Source organism: Trematomus bernacchii, unplaced genomic scaffold (assembly GCF_902827165.1).
Source record: "Trematomus bernacchii unplaced genomic scaffold, fTreBer1.1, whole genome shotgun sequence".
NCBI classification, from domain to species: domain Eukaryota; kingdom Metazoa; phylum Chordata; class Actinopteri; order Perciformes; family Nototheniidae; genus Trematomus; species Trematomus bernacchii.
Window position 1 is genome coordinate 3,190,762 of NW_022987582.1, and position 18,467 is coordinate 3,209,228.

Sequence of the window (18,467 nt, forward strand, 5' to 3'; positions counted from 1 at the left end):
TGTACAGAGAAAGCTTTCCCTGACCCCCCTACCAGCAGGGACACAGATACCTCCCACCTTTCGCCATGGAGTTTCCCAGTTTGGACAGACCTCACCCTGAAGAATGGGAGGGGATAATACAAAACTGACTAAAGCTGGAAATATCTGTCAGTCTTTGGGGTAATGAGTTAGAAGAGCAGACACATTGGCTTGAGGGGCAGACCCTTAATTTGCTGACACTTTTTTCCAGACGCAGCAACAAGAGCTATTATTTTGAAGACTATTATTTTCTTACATCTGACTTGACCCTGGACACATTCAACGTTTTGACAGAAAAGTTGGTGGAGTGTTTTGTTGTGTCAGAACCACAGGAGATATCATCACTGTTTGTGTCAGACTGTGGCCATGTCGGTTGACAGCAGCGTGTCGAAGGAGGTGAAGCCAGAGAGCGTGTTGCTGTGTCCCCTGGGCACCACAGCTGCCCCTGAGCAGAAGCTGCTGTGTATCTTTGGGACTGGGGACCTCGGGCGATCTCTGGGCCAGCGTCTGCTCCAGTGTGGCTACAGGGTGGTGTATGGCAGCCGCAGACCTAACAGCTGTGGCCCCTTGCCTCGGGGAACTAAGGTACAACACATTGCATGACGTCTGGATCAACTTCTTTTTGATGATTGTAGTGGTTGTAATCGACAGCTGATCCTTCAGGAAATGTGTTGCATGATGTTCCTGAACCAACTCAAATAACTTTGTTGATACAAGTCAAAGTGCATACACAGGTTTGGGAAGAATAAAACAATGTTTTTGAGTGTCATATAAGCTGATCAAGGTCACTGATAAAGTGTGTGTTCATGTCTGTCTGCACATGTTGCTGTGATTTGTGTTAATCTGTCGTGGGATATGTGCATGACCAGTGAACTGAGCATGTAATAATATTAATAATAGGTGTTTTTCATCATGATATGGCCATGCATGACAATAATGTTTGTGTGTGTTGTGCAGGCGATGAACCACGAGGCAGCAGCCATGTCAGCCGCTCTGGTGTTTGTTTGTGTTCACAGAGAAAACTATGACTTCCTGGAGGCTCTTGCACCTCAGCTCAAGGAGAAGGTAACTTATTGTAGAGTCAGAGGCTTGTGTTTGACACAGCAGTTGGTCAATTTCTGACTTTTTATCCACTCTGCTATTTTCATCGATTGGAAGGTGCTGGTGGACGTCAGCAACAACCTCAAGAAGAATCTATACCCAGAGTCCAATGCTGAGTATCTGCAGAGGTGAGTGGGAAATCAGGCAGTAATATAATTACCTCAAATATTGGGAACTCATGGATCATGTGGTTCGCATCACCAACAACTGGTGGCACATCAAACGAAACAGTTTGTTGTTTGTTGTCCAGGCTGATCCCTGGAGCTCACGTGGTGAAGGCTTTTAACACCCTGTCTGCCTGGTCCCTGCAGAACGGACCCTCGGATGCCAACAGACAGGTAGTGAATGTGTGATTTGTTAAAACAATATCTTGTAGTGGATTTGACACTTGCAAAAATTGTAAAAGCACCTTTTTTTCTGCTTTTCAGGAATATTTGTTGTGATAGTGACATGTCTCATCTTGGATATAAACTATTGTTCAAATTGTTCTTCTTCCCACTGCAGAACTACAAGCATTTTATAATTTTAGGATGTGTCCGCACAGTGGGGCGTTGATCAATAACGTAAAAAGAATTGTCTCTTTCAGAACGGAAACCATTTCAGTCCAAATGATATTATTAACTCATTTTGAAGTTTGAATCAAACAAAATTCAAGTTAAAGAAGCCAAATCTGAGGCGCCAGCCTCGTGTCTTTGCTATGAATGCCATCTCTGATGTATCCTTGAATCAATTAACTCCACAGTCTCTCTTAGATCTAAGCTCGCCATCACATGCTTTTCTCACTCCCTCTGTACTGCAAAGCTGCAGCATATGTGGGTTTTTCGGTTTCATTTTGATCTTGTTGTGCAATCCCAGAGGATTGTAAAAACGTGTGTGTGTGTTGTGGGGGTGTATGTTTATGTATGTGTGAGTTGGTGTATTTAGAGCACAATCTGCATGATCACATGTGTTGACTGGGAATTGTTGTTCGTTTTTACCTGCTTTATTCAGCTACATTTAGTATTTCATTTTGAAAGCTTCTCCAAGTACTTTTATGTTGAATCCTCTGGAGTCAAAACCATCCTTTCATCATTGCGTGTGCAAATACATAATAATAAATGCATAAACATGAAATAATAAAGACATATACCGCTTACATGGGGCATTTCAAGTGTTTTTAAAAGCCATGGGTTGTTTTGAATTGCTCCAGGTGTACCTGTGTGGGAACAGTGTCCAGGCAAAGCAGGCAGTAGAAGAGATGGCCACCAAACTGGGCTTTGCTGCTCTGGATAGAGGGTCTCTGTCAGCGGCTGGAGAGCTGGAGGACTTTCCCCTGCAGCTGTTCCCAGAGTGGAGGCTGCCTCTACGCGTGGCTGTCGGCCTCACCGCCTTCTTCTTCTTCTACTTACTTATGAGAGATGTTGTTTACACGTATGTTGAACAAGGGAAAGACATCTCCTTCAGAATCATGGTGTCCCTGGCCAACAAGGTAAAGACTGTTTGGTGTGTGAATTTGTGTTTGTCCTTGAAAGTAACCTTTAGTGGGGCAGGTTGTTCTCATAGTAACCACTTCTGTGTTAACCCATCTTTCAGGTGTTTCCCATTGTGTCTCTCATCATGCTGGCTCTGTGTTACCTGCCTGGTGTCATAGCTGCCTTCCTTCAGCTCTACAGAGGAACCAAGTACAGGTAAGGAATCAAATAAGGATGGGTGAACTGTAATTCAGTGCCCGATCATATTATTTCCAATATATTTAAATCCTACAATTTAAAGTTTGCTTGTTTTAGGCGTTTTCCTGACTGGTTGGATCGCTGGATGCTGTGCAGGAAACAGCTAGGACTGATAGCACTTGGCTTTGCTTTTCTACATGTTTTGTACACTCTCATCATCCCCATAAGGTCTGTAAGAGATGTACACTGATACTCTTTTTATTAAATATCGGAAAATTGTGCTTTCTCATTCTGGTTGTAAAACCAAAACAAATAATGACAACTTCAACTTAGAGGTAGTCATTAGTCATTAGTTTTTTTTGTTCTGGTTACTTTCTTTTATCCAAATATTTGTGTCACTATCTTCCACAGATATTATGTGAGATTCAGGATTTCTGAAAGTACCATCTCACAGGTAAGACATAGATATTATAGCTATAAAATATGTGTGTTTGATAAATCTAAAGCTTTGAGTTTGCATCAAAAAGAACAACAATATACAACAATAACATCAGATGATTTTGCATGATGCTGTTCTGTTTTAGTACAGAAACGGTACAACTATAAACATCTCTCTGTCTTGTTTACTTCCCCTTTAAGATCAGGGAGAACAGAACGTCAGTGTTTGACACCACAAGGGCCTGGCGTGCAGACTCTTACTACTCTATGGGGATTCTGGGATTTGGCCTGTATGTCCTGTTGGGAATAAGCTCTCTCCCCTCCGTCAGCAATGCTCTCAGCTGGAGAGAGTTCAGCTTCATACAGGTAGATACTGGCATGTCTGTCCGAGTCATATGATATGTGGGTATCTGGATGTGTTAGTGTGTGAGCTTCAGTTGCTGTGCAGGATGCTTCACAGCTGCCAACATTTGGCTGAATTCTGCATCCTGTTTACACAGTGAACATACTGGTGGTTAAACTGGAGGAATGCAGTTTTTTATTACAGTTTCCACTGGTGCTGGCCCCATGGTCACCCAAGTAATCTTCCTAACAGCTTTTCCCTTGTTTGTGCTGAGTGTTTTTACAAGATCTTTAAATAACCGATGCAAACCTAAAATGAAAATGCTGCTATTGTATTCTGTTCACATCTTCAAAACTTGATCAGCAAAACAATTTAAAAGGTACATGTGTGTACTGTACACTCTCAAATTGCCTTTGCACTTAAATGTTGCACTACTATTTTAATTAAAAAAACTTCACACCCTTTGTAGCCAAGAGATTTCACATGCACTCTCAGTCCACATAAAGTAATATTGAATGAATGAAAAACAAGCACTTTGTTGGTTATTATAGAGTCATTTTGATGATATTTCATGAATCAGCTCTTGATAAAATTACTAAACAAGCTCATTGGGAAACATAATTTGAGACAACTGATTGTCTCACCTCTACACTGTGCCCTTGAAAAGCTGCAAATGACAACCAGATTGATGATTCAGTTAACACAGAGATACATGTTCATAATATTAAATAGGCTAGGTGTGTATCCGTACACAATTTGCCCACTGGAAGTACACATAGGTGTGAATGTGTGTACATGTGCAGAGAACCTACTGGACTTTTAAAGTTTGTGAAAAAAGGCAGAAAAAATATCCGCAACAATATCACCTCATGTACATTAGCCAAGATTCACGCTATGACGGATGAGGACGATTCTCTGCCCAAATGGAAAACAGTGAGAGTGGGTCGGATAACTTCTAATTTGAACTAATCTGTTGAAAGCATGTTGGGGATATTTCCATCATTCCTTCGATTTTTCTTTTGAAGTTTACCTCTTCTTCCACTTTGACCAATCAAAAATGAAATCAGCCAAACTATAAGAAGCAATCGCATTCATAAATGTAACTGGGTCATGCCAAGCTAATTTTCTCATTCCACAACCCTCCCTTTACTCCAACCCAAATTAGAGCAGTGCTTTAAATGTTAAGTTATTCATCAACTGTAATTTGGGAGGCATACATCATCCATCCCCACAGTCCTTAGGTTCAGATCATTTGTGTGGACTGAATCTACGTGCCTGTAATGCACCTTCTACAATGGTTGAATGATATTCATTTACGTAACACTTATGCTCAAAGCAGATGTGTATGTCAAAAGCTTGTCTTTGTAATGATTAGAGCCTATTACACAATAATGACTTCTATGTTTATATTGTAAATATGTGAATCTGCGATTATCTAACAGTTTTTTCTCTCTTCTAGTCTAAGCTGGGATACCTGACGGTGTTCTTCTGTACTTTTCACACTTACCTGTACGGCTGGGACAGGTTCCTTTATCCCTATTCGTACAAATGGTTCACTCCTCCGGGCTACCTCCTATCTCTGGTGGTGCCCTCTGTGTTGATTGTGCTCAAGCTGCTGCTCCTCCTACCCTGCGTGGACCGCAGCCTCACACGCATTCGACAGGGCTGGGAGAGAACGGATCCAGAAGACGGCAGTGAGAAAGCTCTGCTAACGTAGAGACCATCACAATAACAGCCGCAACAAAATTGGAATTGAGACAAACACAAAGAGATCACAGCCTTTCAAAGCGTTATCAATAGGTAACCCTGGCACATTGTTCTGGAGGTTATAGATCCAAGCCTGTACAATTGAAACTATTGTTCTGCTTATGATTGAAACTCCTTTCAGTCTCTCTTTATGTGATCATCTTGGAATTGCTCCAATTTGTTCACATCGTTTCTCAATAGCACTGTGAAGGCTTTCATTAGTTAAACAAATACCTTGAACACTAGAGAATCACAGACAGACACATAAAAGCAGCCTTGCAACAGAGAGTTAAATGTTTTTATGATACCCGTGTACAGGGAAAGGGTCCAACTTAGTTGTTTATCACCCTTACATCAGCAGCAACACGTTTCACTTGAATTACTATACTTCATACAGTACGTTCTATCAACCTTCATCTAGAGTTTTTGGCGGGTTATGTATATCGGATTTACTTTGTATCTTTTTTGTATATTTGAATTGTTGGATCTATTGTTATTTTGTATTAATGTTTCTATATGTCAACTGTAACCACATTTTAATAAACTGTGTAACCCAACAACATTGTTTTTCTCTCTTTCTCCCTCCCGTATGTACCCTCATTCTGTCTGAAAGCTCACTCAAACTCTGAGGGTTTTTCCCTGCTGACTCGAGTGCGCTCTGTCTAGTCGTCTTGGTCTGATCCCTCTCCAGGGTTCGTCCCTCCGGCTGATCTGATGCTGTTCTCCAGGAAACATTCGCGTTGAGCTGCAGGCTTCTCCCCAGTCACTACAGGATCTCATCACATCAGTGGAGAGAGGAGCGTGCAGACTCCTCCATCACTGAAGTCCTCTGGATACAATATGAAGATGTTACAGTACAGCTAGGCCTTTGATGGTGTGGTACATTGATTTATTTTAGTTGGTCATGAAAGGAGAGAAGAGAGCAGAGAACTGAGGGCTGGCAGTTTTTAGATACACATGATCAAGCATCGATCTATAAAATCGGTAAAGGGGGCGTGCACCAATATTGAGTATGTTGTCACATTCATGATCAATGCATTCTTAACACAGGGCACAGACACAAACATACATCTGTGATGCAGAAAGACGGGAGGGAAAAAAGGGAAAGAAGAAAAGATTCGTCAAGCAAAATGTATTTTTTTAATACTGTTTATTCCCCATATACAAACAATTGAAATTGGAGCAGTTAATGATAATGATACATGTTGTAAATCTTATTTTAAAGTGCTTTCCCACTAAATGAAATGCCTTCACAGAACCCGGCTGCTATTGGATTTTACAGTGGCAAGTCAAGTCATGAATTTGACGAGTTTAAAGGGAAAACATTTTTCAATGATCAAAGTTGTACCATGATAGAACATTATTGCAAACGTAGGTCATTAGATAGGTAATTTGGGGCAATATCTTAATATAATATTTAGGCTTTAATCACTAACAGTCTCACAAAAGGTTGTTGTGGCACTTTGGTGATAAAGCATCTAGTCAAAGCTGTTTAGATCTCTCTAGAGGGATAAATAGGAGACATCTTCCACATGTCGAATTCAACACATGCAGGACCAGGCTTACAGGCTTCTACCTCGTTTTTCTATCAGTCATAAGATCTATATTTTTAAAAAGTAGATGTTTTAGATGTTTCACTTTGAGATGCACACCCATGTCAGTTTTTTCTCATCTCTCACATTTATTTTCCAGCAAATAGCTTGCAGCCCATTGATTGTAATAAATAAAGATGTGATCCCAAAAATTGTATAGGTCTTTCACCAACATAATCTATTTAAAAAAAATAACATAATTTTGTAATAAATGATATACAAGTCTGATCTCAAATGTATCTTTCACTCTTATCTTTAGATGTGTCAGATAAAACATTGACCTTCCCACAACAAACCAACATGTAAAACTGAATACCTCAAGACAGGATTTCAGTGTTTTAATTGTCTGTCTCAGGTAGAGTTCATCGTTTAAAATTAATGACAGAACCAACAGAGTCTCCAATTGTGAAAGGGCAGCATGATCATTTATTTGCAATGCCTACAGGTCCATTACAGACCTCAGCAGAAACCACTTTCTTTTCTCTCTGCTTACACACTGTGCTGAAAATGACTCCCTAATCTTCAGGCATGCCAGTGTAGTGAGTAGTGCTCCTGAAGGCAACTCAAGGCCTGACTCCTCCCCCAAACACCCCTCTCATTAGAGCAGGGTATAAAAGGCACCTGGGTCCCTTGGCTCTCCTTTCATGGTCGGTGGTACAGGTCCTGCATAACTAAAATGTAGGATACGTTGTCTCGTTTCTTCTAGTATTTTATGCTTACTTGCTGCTTCCTTGCAGATTCCTGAAGCTCAGCAAGGTTCTAAAACCTCTTCCTGGTGAGTAGGGCAGAACCTGAATTGTTTGTATGCCACATGGAGAGCCATTTGTAACCTTCATTTAACTATTGCTTTTAGGTTCACCTGCTGCTGTTTTGTTCTCTTGACTTAGTCATTTTTGTTTATGCCGTTAACACATTTTGTTTTGCTTAGTTTTGTTTGTTTACTGTGTTTTGGTTGATTTTGTATTTTGATTAGTTTTGCATTTGTCTTACACTTATACTCTTCCTGTTTATCAGTACTTAACCAACTGGGATCATTTTTGTTTAACCTTGTTTCAGTTGTTTGTTTTTATTTTAGTCGAGCTGAGTGCCGGTCATTGGGGGGGGGGGGGCTAGTCACCCTCACGGTTTGTTGTGGTGAAGAGCACCGGGGAGCATGCGCGAGTGACCTGTTTGCTTTGTGTGGTTTGCTGTGACTGCACCTGGTGAGTATTTGGTTGCGCCCTAGTGTCATGTGAAGTAGCCTGCCACCCCATTAACTGGGCACTGCGCCCCGCCAACGGAGCTCCGCGCCCCCCCTGAAATTCAAGGTTTTGTTTTTTGTTTTTTTGTAATTATTTTTTTTGTTTTTTTATAATACATATTTATAGCACCAAATTGCAACTAATCTATCTACTGTCACTTTTCACTACTGTGCTGTTCTCACTGAATCTGCCCTTGCACAAACGGAGCTAAAAAATGTCAAATTGAGCAAAATGAGGCATGGCTAAAATGCATGATCTGTTTGGTATTTTGAAAAAAAAAAAGTATAAATATGCCTTATATAGGTATGGTCCTACACTATATTATTCAAATATAGCATGATAGGTCCACTTTAAGTTATGAGTTTAGTGTTTTTGACCCTAAGAAACACCGATGTATTAATCAATAACCCACAGCTCCTCTCTCTGCTCCAGAGGATTTAAAAAAATAAAATATCCCAACGAGTGCGCTAGAATTTGAAACTACGCAGCCGAAAAAATCTGCCCCTTCCTTCAGACTTCCTTACAGAGCCCCTCCTCCAACACACACAAACGTGCACATGACCAATGAGGGCACGAGATAAGTTTGTGCACGAGATGGAAGGCTGACAGGCAGGTAGGCCATCCAGTTATTTTAGCCGGGCTAAATTTAATGTATTCATTGCTATCGGGATGTTAAGAGCATTCCATGGAATATAACAAAAAGTGTTTCTGAAGTGAATGACCTACCCCACCTTTAAGCAGAACTAGCAGTTTTTTACAGAGCAGGACTACAAGTTGAACATGTGTGTGTCATCATATCTGTGCTCACAGGCCTCACACAATCCCCTTGCACATACATCCCTTCATCCCTCCACCTTCTCTAATTCAGCAGTCCACAGCAACCCGCCTTCTGCTTACCTTTCTCCTTTAGCAGCTAACTTTGTTTAACCAATGCCTCATCCAGCAACCCAAGGGGCCATGCTACATGCTTATCAAATATTGACACGGCCTTACATTTCGGAGGCTCAGATTTCTACACCTACCACATTCACTTCGCTAGTAAAGCTGCCGGCCGCATTAAACATTTCAACCAGGGAACATACTGGGGCGCTTTGGACTCTGAGCTTTACTGCTGCATCTTTTCAGCACGAGCATCCCTCTCTTGCCAGTTATGCGGAGCCCCCTCCCACCTGGCCTCAGCATGCTCAGTCAGCGCTCCACCACTCCAACCACCTCGCTCACTTCCCTCTTCAACACGCAATGCCTCAGTCTTCAACCATGTATCACCTGCCACACCCCCATCATCCCTAGGTCCGCAAACAAACGTTCCTCAGCCAACGCCCCCATTTCAATGGGTGTTGACAGACGAGGAAGGACAATTCTCTATCAGGGCGGCAGGATGGTGTGCAATACTTTGAATGACTTAGGCTGCTCTCCCTCTAGCAGCCGCCTAATGCATGTCTGCTATTTCTGTGGCGGCGCTCATGCCAGGAGCACCTGCCCCCACAACCCAACCACACCAGCAGATTAGCTAGAACGGCACACCCGTTAAGGTAAATGACCTAGCTACTGCATTTCAAAATCATCCTGATAGACAGTTTATACTTTCTCATCAATGGCTTCACTCACGGTTTCCACCCAGGTATAGAAATACTCCCCAACAAATCTCACATCTGCCACAACCTTCAGTCCGCTTTAAAAGAACCTCACACAGTCGACATCTTACTGGCTAAAGAAATCAAAGGATTCATGATAGGCCCATTCGATAATCCTCCCTTTCCTGTGTTTCGCATCAGTCCAATAGGTATTAATTAAATACGATTTAAATAACATACGGTTAAAATAATGTTCAACACGTCTAAGCAATAGTTCAGGGGAGATGTTTCAAAAATACCAATAGTCCAGCCCACTTAATGACGACCCTCTGGTCATTGAGCCCTCGGTACACAGAAAGGGCACTCAGGGTAAACCAAATTAACTTCAGTGACATAAAACACAAGCTCAATAAGGAGGAAATAATCACTTCCCTTAGCTTGGAGTTCAGCGAGCGTTGAAACAATGATGGTTGGAGGCCGCTTCACCAGGGCGAGAGGAGGAAGCGGGATCTGATCCGGTCCGATCTGCGACAGGGCAAGTTAGCAACTGTCGGGAAAAAACATTGAGACTTCCAGCAGGTAATCTGGCGTTTTTATAGGTGAGTGGAGTCGGCAACTGGCGAATGAGATCGGTGATTTTAACTGGGTTCAGGTGTGTCAATTAGCAACGTGTCTGTGTGTCTTTGTCAGGACAGTTCGTGGAGGAGGTTAAGGAAGCATGCAAATATTTATACATAACAAGAGTTCATCGCTATGATAGCGCACAACAACATTAAAATCACGATATATAACATGCAACAGTCACAAAAAGGTTTAAACATACATCCCACTTTCTTACAAGATGGCTTTATGCACATTATGACACTGGATTCTGACAAACAATCACAGACTCCCCTACGTGCTCCATCTGCTCGGCGATTTTCTCGTCGTCACTCCACCATCCTCTCCCCCTCGTGATAGGCTTAACACACTCATACAAAAAAGTTCCAACCTTGGCATCCCTCTGTCCGAATAAGAGGTCTAGAACCTCCATCGAGTTCTTAGGCATCATCCTGGACTCAATGTACTTCCAGGCTTCTCTACCCTCGCAGAAAACGCATCACTCTTCTCCTGTCCAATTACATGCAGGCACACAGATGCACGAAACGCCACCCGTTAGCCCTCCTCGGCCACCTAAATTACGCCATTCGCATAATACCACGAGCAAAACCTTTCTTGTCAAACCTGCTGAACGAAGCTGCCTCCGTCCCCTCCATCAACGATCGATTAATTTCTAGACGATGCATGCAAAATGGAAATGCGTCTCTGGCAAGATGTGTTGTGATGTGTTGTCTCCATGGAATGGCATCTCCTTCTTTTATGACGAATTCAACAATAAACCTGAGGATATTCAACTCTTCACGGACGGAGCTCCCTCCATAGGTTTTGGCCGCTACTATGCAGGGAGATGGTTCTCTTCCGCCTGTTACCCAGAGTTCATAGCTCTCAATTCACCTCTCGCCTCAACTCCTATCTCAGCCCATACGAGCCTCTAACAAAATAACTCAGCGTCAGGTACACTGGCCACGCAACGCCTGAAACATCCACTCTTTCTCACCCAAACAGGAAAAAAGGCCACACGTTTGTTGTTCCAGAAACACTTTCAAAAACATTCTGCGTATTTTGGGGATATTCTCAGAACATTATTCGAGCCATTCCTACCGCATTGGCGCAGCAGTCCACAGCAGCGAGACATATCCGATCAAACCATCCAGGTCCTCGGTCGCTGGTCATCCCATGTACATTGTATTTTTGTAACTCTGGCACAACAATTTCCTTCAAGAGTAAATAAAGTCTTATCTTATCATACCACTTTTACATCTGCAACAATCTAAACAATCTCAGACATGCACACGCTCAACTGCTCCATTTAATCAGAATCTTTTGGGGCCCGTAATCAGCCCGAGCGAAATCATGCCGGAGATGGAACCCACCCTCCTTCTGCAAATACCACAGCACATCCTCCCAGACCAACATACCTACAAAATAGTCTCATGACGGTCACTTCAGGTTTATAGAGTACCCTATGATAATGTGCATTCACATTATAACTATTTCAACATGAAAACTTTAAATTCTGTTGATTCAGCGAAAAGCACTGTTTATGGGATAACGCCTTTTTACATTACAAGATACTCAGGCCAAAAAAAGCAGAAGTAGATTAAGGAAGGAAATGCAGAGATACAGAGACAGAAATGGGGAAGCACAGAGTGCACAAAGCTCAGAATCGTACTCAAGCTGAACACAACATCAAGACACAGATTTCAAGGTAAGATTGGCATAAGAATTTACATTTTCTATTAAATGTAAACTTTTTTTTCGATAACCTTCTCCAACTTTGTTTGTGTGAGCAGTCCAAGGTATTCCAGATGGAAATAATTGGTCGTTTTTGGAAGACACTATCAACTGAAAAGTGCCCTTTTATTAGGAACAAAAAACAATGTGTTTTTTCATGATGTCTTTTGTCTTTTAATTAGATGATGTGTTTGCTGGTGTTGCTGATGTTGGCATCATGTGCTGCGAGTCCTCAAGGTAAAACATAATCTTTATTTAAAAGATGGAATGCCAAAAGTCAATATAGGAGTTTGTAGCACTCTGTGGCCATTTACCTTTAACACGCCAACAAAAAAGTAACTATCTCAGTATTATGTTTTCATATAATACAATGGTATTATGATTTCACAACTGACTTTCAATCAGGAACTAATTACTCCATTTACCTTATATACTGTAAATGAGTGAAACAAATAGAAACTGGATGAGACAATAAGCAAACCAAAAAGCTAAATGGAGTTTCAAAAAGGCTTTTATGAACCATTAATGTCCGAAGCTGTCGTCTTACTGTCAGTTGGTGATTTCACATGTGAATGCAGAATCTGTTTATAATCTTTAATGTACCATTAGTAGTGGCTCTCTTTGTATAGGTTTTTTCTACGTTTTCAAGCATTGAAAATGTACTTTCTCAAAGTTGCCTAATTTTTTAATGATGCAATCGTCCTGATTTACTGTAGGGTCAAATATTTATAAAATTCATCCAATGTTATGGTGAGAACAATTTATGTATTAAAGTATTTAAACTGATAATGTATAATGTACTTAGTCAACTTATAGCTTTAACTTCTTGCTGGAAAAGAAAAAAAAACAAGTAATTCTAAGTTTACTCCCTCTGTTAGATCTTTCAGGTAAAATGTTTACCTTCCCACAACAAACCAACACGGCTCGTGTGACGCTGACAACATCAACTGTGAGCTTTAACGCTGCAACCGTCTGTCACAGGTAACAGTGAATTTGCAAAATGCATTGCATAAAACAATCCACTGAGTCTTTGACTGAAATGTACAGTATGATGCATTTCGCTGTAAATTACTGCTTTATTTTATTGCTATCTAAGTATATTTTATTACAGTGTCCTTAAATATTTGTTTTATATTAGACTTTTTGTTTTATATGGAGATTTTTTTGTTTTATATTTTATGTATGCACCATGACATCAAGTCAAATTCCTCGTATGTGTGAACCTACCTGGCAATAAACCCATTTCTGATTCTGATGTCCATGTAATGCCCACAGGTCCTTCACAGACCTCAAAAGAGACCACATCCTTTTCTCTATGGCGACACGGGCTAATTCCAATGCCTTCCTGGTTTTCTGGGATTCTACAAACAAGGAGATGGAGCCTCATATCAAGGATCAGAAGACAGAATATGGAGGGTGTGACTACAAGCTAGGCATGTGGCACTCTATTTGTTCCACCTGGGACTCTGCGACTGGACTAGTGCAGCTATGGTGTGATGGACGACCTTCCAGTAGGAAATATATCACCAGTGGACCAATCAGTGGAAGCACAATAACTATTTTAGGACAGGTACGGTTACTTTTCTTTAAACTAATACTGTATATCCTAATGTTTGACTTGTTGTGGTTCTCTAGTCTATAGAGTTCAACTGAAATATTGTACAATTTAGCTTTAATCGACTGTCTCTCAAACCTCTATAATTTGCAGGAGCAGGATTCCCATGGTGGGGGGTTTGACTCAAAGCAGTCTTTTGTTGGCATGATGTCTGATGTCCACATGTGGGACTACACCCTCTCCGCCTGTGAGATCCAGAGTTACGTGGATGAACTAAGCTTCACTCATGGGAATGTGCTCAACTGGAGCGCGCTGGATTTCCAGATCACCGGAAGAGTGCTGACAGAAGATAAACAAATGACCTGTCACTAAACTTGTAAAGTTTGGAAAAGTGAATGCTTTAATTTCTGATTAAACCTAATGATGTCAGCATGTTAAAGAGTTTTTGATGGTTCAGATCAATTGTTTCCTGCCTGTGCTAGACTGAGCAAAACATTACTCCAAGGTTCAGCTCAGGCTACAACAAGGTCTGTGTAGTCTAGAGTTACCTGAACCATGTTTCTTTTGACACCATATTTTTCAATAAATGTGTTCTACAAAAGTTTTGCTTCATTTCCAGTGTAGAGATAATGAATGATTATTCTGACCCCCAGCAACACATATAGGGCTCAAGGAAGAAATGAACCCAAATACACAAATTATAAGCAAGTTAAAGTAAAGTAAAAGGTATGTTTACTTTGTCGTTGAACACTTAAGTGCTTTGTCACAGGAAAACAAAAGGACATGGTCATGAGAAATATGTTTGGGTGCTAAAGGCAGGGAACACAGTTACAGGGGCCTTACTGTAGATGAGGATGTAACAGGAAGAATGTGGTTTGGAGGTCACGTGACACGCAAGACTGGAAGAAAACCAGCAGATTGGCAACTGTGATTAAAAAGTTACAAATAAACTGACATGCTTGTGTTAAGACTTAAAAAGACTACAAACCGATTACGTATGTCTTTCAACAATGAACATTTCAAAAGGCCATATTGATTTATCTCAAATATCATATTCAGAAGTGTATTACAAGGTGCAGAGAAACAGTTCTCAATTGAACGTCAATCTGCCATTGAGTTTTCTTGCTAACTTTTCTTGCTAAATGACCACATGTGTACAATGCTTGTGGTGATATTCAGACAGAGAGTAATCACGGCATCTTTACGCAGACATTTAAACAAACTACCACTTGGCCCACAGCACATGTTTTGTAAAGTTCAGTGTTACTCCCCACTACTACTTATTTCGGTTTTTAAAATAAAGGCAGAGATGCTGCTCCATGACTGCTGTGTATAATACCCTGACAACTTCACATAGAGATAATATTGTGCTGTGGAGCTGTCAGCTTGTTTGAAAGGTCATTTGCCCCCTACTGGCCAACAAGTGATAAATAAAGCTTTAATTAAAATAGTTTTTTTTTAAAAATATTATAGTAGTATAAACATGTTCATTCAATCAGACAGCAATACCTTGTAGTAACTCCCTTATATGTAATAGGCCTTTACTAAAATTCTACATTTCCTCTGTGTTTTATCAGTTCTCCCAGTTCTTTGTTAGTAAATCAAACACACTCTCCCATGGACTTCTGATTGTTCATGCAAGTTATTCTATGCAGAGAGATATCGGCAGTCTCTCAATTTGTAAAACTGCTAATCTGTCCCATGGTTCTTGAGAAGAAACCGACAGAGATTGAGCCTTTCTGTACCTCTTCAAATCATTAGCAGAAGTAAAACAACAGCCATTTCCTCATCAAATTAGGATGCCCATTAGCTGTTGTAATGAATACACTACTTTTGATTCTCCTGTTGAATCAATTTAGTATTTTGTTCTGCATATTAACTCTAAAGAGTCTCTAGCGCACTCTCAGCTCGAGTGCGCTATCATTTGAAAATACACAGCCGGAAAAAATCTGCCACTTCCTTATAGAGCCCCTCCTCCAACACACACAAACGCGCACATGACCGATGAGGGCACGAGATAAGTTTGTGCACAGATGGAAGGCTGACAGGCAGGTAGGACATCCAGTTATTTTAGCCGGGCCGGCTAAAATGATTGGTCGTGCTTTTTACAGTACTACGGCTTCCACAGATGACATTTTGTTATGTATTTTTTGTCAAAGCACTTAAGATATTCATTGCTATCGGGATGTTAAGAGCATTCCATGGAATATAACAAAAAGTGTATCTCGAGCCGGTTTCTCAAACTTACCTACCCTACCTTTAAACTAGGAGGTTCCTGATGAAATGTAGGGCAACAATTATCACAGTGTGCAATTAACGTGTAGTTAATTCCTCTGCAGTTGACTGCTGTTTCTCTACATGAATTGGAAACTTTTATCAGTAATTTACCCATCTAAATTGATTAAAACTGACACATACAATATGTATACCACTCCACAAGAGTCACAAGAAATTAAATAATAATAGTTATAGCTAGAAATAATTGGTTTTCTGCATGTCCATGTGTCTTTGTAATTAAATGTATGAATACTCTTGGTTTAGGAGTGGGAGTAGTGAGAGCTTTGCATGTATTTAGTCATAAACTGAAGTATAATGACAATATACAAATACTTAAAAAAAACAATACTCTTAAAGCAAATAAAAAAGTATTACAAAAAAAAAAGTTAGGTACAAAACTCAACTTTATAGCAAATACAAATATAAAATGAATGCAAAAATAAACTGAGACTAGAGACATAGAGACTAAGTCAATAATGTTAATGTTAACTATAATGTTAACTCACATAAAATATACTGAATCACAATTGACATTGACAGTAAACTATTTTAGGGCATGTCAAGTAAATAATCGCTAAAAGTTTACAGAAGGTGCAGAATTATCCTTAAACAGAATGAAATGCACATTGATTATATGGTATGTGTAATATATGAATATATGAATAATGTACACTATAAAGATCATTGAGTCTGTCCTTGTTGTACTATAAAGTGAGAGAAGGCGTTACTGTCAGTAGAGTCCTCTGTTGTTGGAACTTAAAGATTATAAATCATGTTGCTTGGACTTTTTATGTCTATTTATGTAATTTCACTCAACCACAAATATAAACCTGTTTGACGCTACAGGAAAAAAGCCAGCAGGTCATCAAAGTTATGGGATATAATGTCTCAACACCATGAATATGTGTACACATTTTCATGGCTGTGTTCTTTACTGGTTTTTCTTCTCTTGTTTGTTTTAGATTTGTAGTTGTGACTAAGCAGCTCAAAGTCTATTTTGATAAGTATAATATGCCGTATGAACACCATGAATTGCCTACAAGGAAGCATAAAAGAAAAAAACATGAAGATAAGAACCAGAATAAGGAAGAAGCACTCATAAAAGTTAATGAAATAGGTGAGAAAGATTATAGAATAGCAAAAAAGGTTACGTTCAACAACTGAACAACTAAAATAAATTGATTAACACAAATTGAGACGAGAGAGAAAGTCAATATCGGAAAAGTTTTACAAAAATGTACAGAGTTATCCTTAAACAGAATGAAATGTACATTTATTATATGTGTATTATATTAAAATGAAATAATGTACACAATACGATTTGTATTAGAGATATGATATGATAATACATATATGTAGTCCATGTGAGCATTCTGTCATCGTTGTACTATAAAGTGAGATAAGGTGTTTATTTTCATGGCTGTGTTCTTTACTGTCTTTGCTTCTCTTGTTTGTTTTTGATTTTAGGTTGTGACTAAGCGGTTCAAAGTCTATTTTTTTAGTATAATATGCCTTATGAACACCATAAATTACTAACAAGGAAGGATGAAAGAAAAAACATGAAATTAATAACCACCATAAGGAAGCAGAAAAAAGTATAAAACTCACAAGTCAGTACGGTGTTGCACAAATCACTCTGACACAGAATGTCACCCTCTAGGCTGTGCTCTGTGAGGGCCTAAGATATTCTAAAAAATAATATTTAAAAACATTTAAAAAATATATATTTTTTTTAAATATATATTTTTTTTATATAATTTTTGTTATATTTTTCATTAGTTTTACCGAAAAAAAAACTTGATTTAATTGTATTTAAAATAACATTTCCAAATAAATAAATCCTTCGAATCTGCCTGTTCAGTCTCTGTTGAATGTGAAGGGTTACATGAAAAAAGCTCGTCTGGCCCTCTCTGCGATTCACAGAGGGCCCGCTATAGTAACTGAACGAGAGAGTAATGTCAAATGACAGTACAATTGACCAATCATATCTTCCCTCTAAATGGGTGGGTTTTATTATCGCGGACTTTATGACAAGTTCCGCCCGCTGTGAAACTTTTCTTGTTTCCATAGCAACAACAACTTCCTGTCAACAGCGTGAACTCGCCTTCAAAATAAAAGCATGCCAAATTACACTTAAGACATACAACTGCAACGAAAGTAACAAACACAATGCAATATCATTTTCAATGTCAAAGAACACAAATTGGGTTCACAGGTGTTGTTTTGTGTGGTAGAGGGTCGCTGTCATTGATGCGTTTTGCACCCTGGGCCGTTGTTTTGATATTCCGCTGAAGTATACGCTGTGACGTAATAACTTTTTTTTTTTTCTTTTTTTCGAGGGAATTGGTGGGGGTCAGAGGGCCTAGGTATAAAGCTCACGGCTCGCCACTGGATCTGGCACTGAGGTGAAAGTGAAGGGGGCCTAGCTGATGGGTGTAACAGAGTGTGAGAGAGAAACAGGGTGTGACTACCAGGTGACTAATGGCGCGTTTCCACTACAGCGCGGAGCACGGTTTAAGAGGGCTGTGACGTCAGCGGCCCGTCTTTGGTTGCTAGTACCGGCCGGCGGGTCCTAATTCACAGTTTTTCTGGCCTCATA

The 18,467-nt window shown here is 40.0% G+C and overlaps 2 protein-coding genes across 2 annotated transcripts; both read left to right on the forward strand.

The window, feature by feature from the left end:
- Positions 1 to 5,852, forward strand: LOC117480558 (metalloreductase STEAP4-like). The gene is made up of 10 exons (XM_034127902.1): positions 1 to 603; positions 976 to 1,083; positions 1,177 to 1,247; positions 1,370 to 1,457; positions 2,309 to 2,587; positions 2,692 to 2,786; positions 2,886 to 2,996; positions 3,180 to 3,222; positions 3,408 to 3,572; positions 5,009 to 5,852. Exons 1-10 carry the CDS (start codon positions 385 to 387, stop codon positions 5,264 to 5,266), a joined length of 1,437 nt encoding a protein of 478 aa, XP_033983793.1. The 5' UTR covers positions 1 to 384; the 3' UTR covers positions 5,267 to 5,852.
- Positions 5,853 to 11,923: 6,071 nt separating this feature from the next.
- LOC117480242 (C-reactive protein-like) lies at positions 11,924 to 14,192 on the forward strand. Its single transcript, XM_034127499.1, has 5 exons — positions 11,924 to 12,010; positions 12,219 to 12,273; positions 12,915 to 13,017; positions 13,312 to 13,606; positions 13,745 to 14,192. The coding sequence occupies exons 2-5, from the start codon at positions 12,219 to 12,221 to the stop codon at positions 13,961 to 13,963; spliced, it is 672 nt and encodes a 223-aa protein (XP_033983390.1). The 5' UTR covers positions 11,924 to 12,010; the 3' UTR covers positions 13,964 to 14,192.
- The last annotated feature ends 4,275 nt before the right edge of the window (positions 14,193 to 18,467 follow it).

Bases quoted from the DNA above. Each gene is read 5' to 3' on its own strand.
- LOC117480558 (XM_034127902.1), top strand. From the start codon at position 385: ATGTCGGTTGACAGCAGCGTGTCGAAGGAGGTGAAGCCAGAGAGCGTG. The intron at 2,787-2,885 runs GTAAGGAATCAA...TGCTTGTTTTAG, and splicing joins TACAGAGGAACCAAGTACAG to GCGTTTTCCTGACTGGTTGG. The intron at 3,223-3,407 runs GTAAGACATAGA...TTCCCCTTTAAG, and splicing joins CTGAAAGTACCATCTCACAG to ATCAGGGAGAACAGAACGTC.
- LOC117480242 (XM_034127499.1), top strand. From the start codon at position 12,219: ATGATGTGTTTGCTGGTGTTGCTGATGTTGGCATCATGTGCTGCGAGT. The intron at 12,274-12,914 runs GTAAAACATAAT...TCCCTCTGTTAG, and splicing joins ATGTGCTGCGAGTCCTCAAG to ATCTTTCAGGTAAAATGTTT. The intron at 13,607-13,744 runs GTACGGTTACTT...TATAATTTGCAG, and splicing joins CAATAACTATTTTAGGACAG to GAGCAGGATTCCCATGGTGG.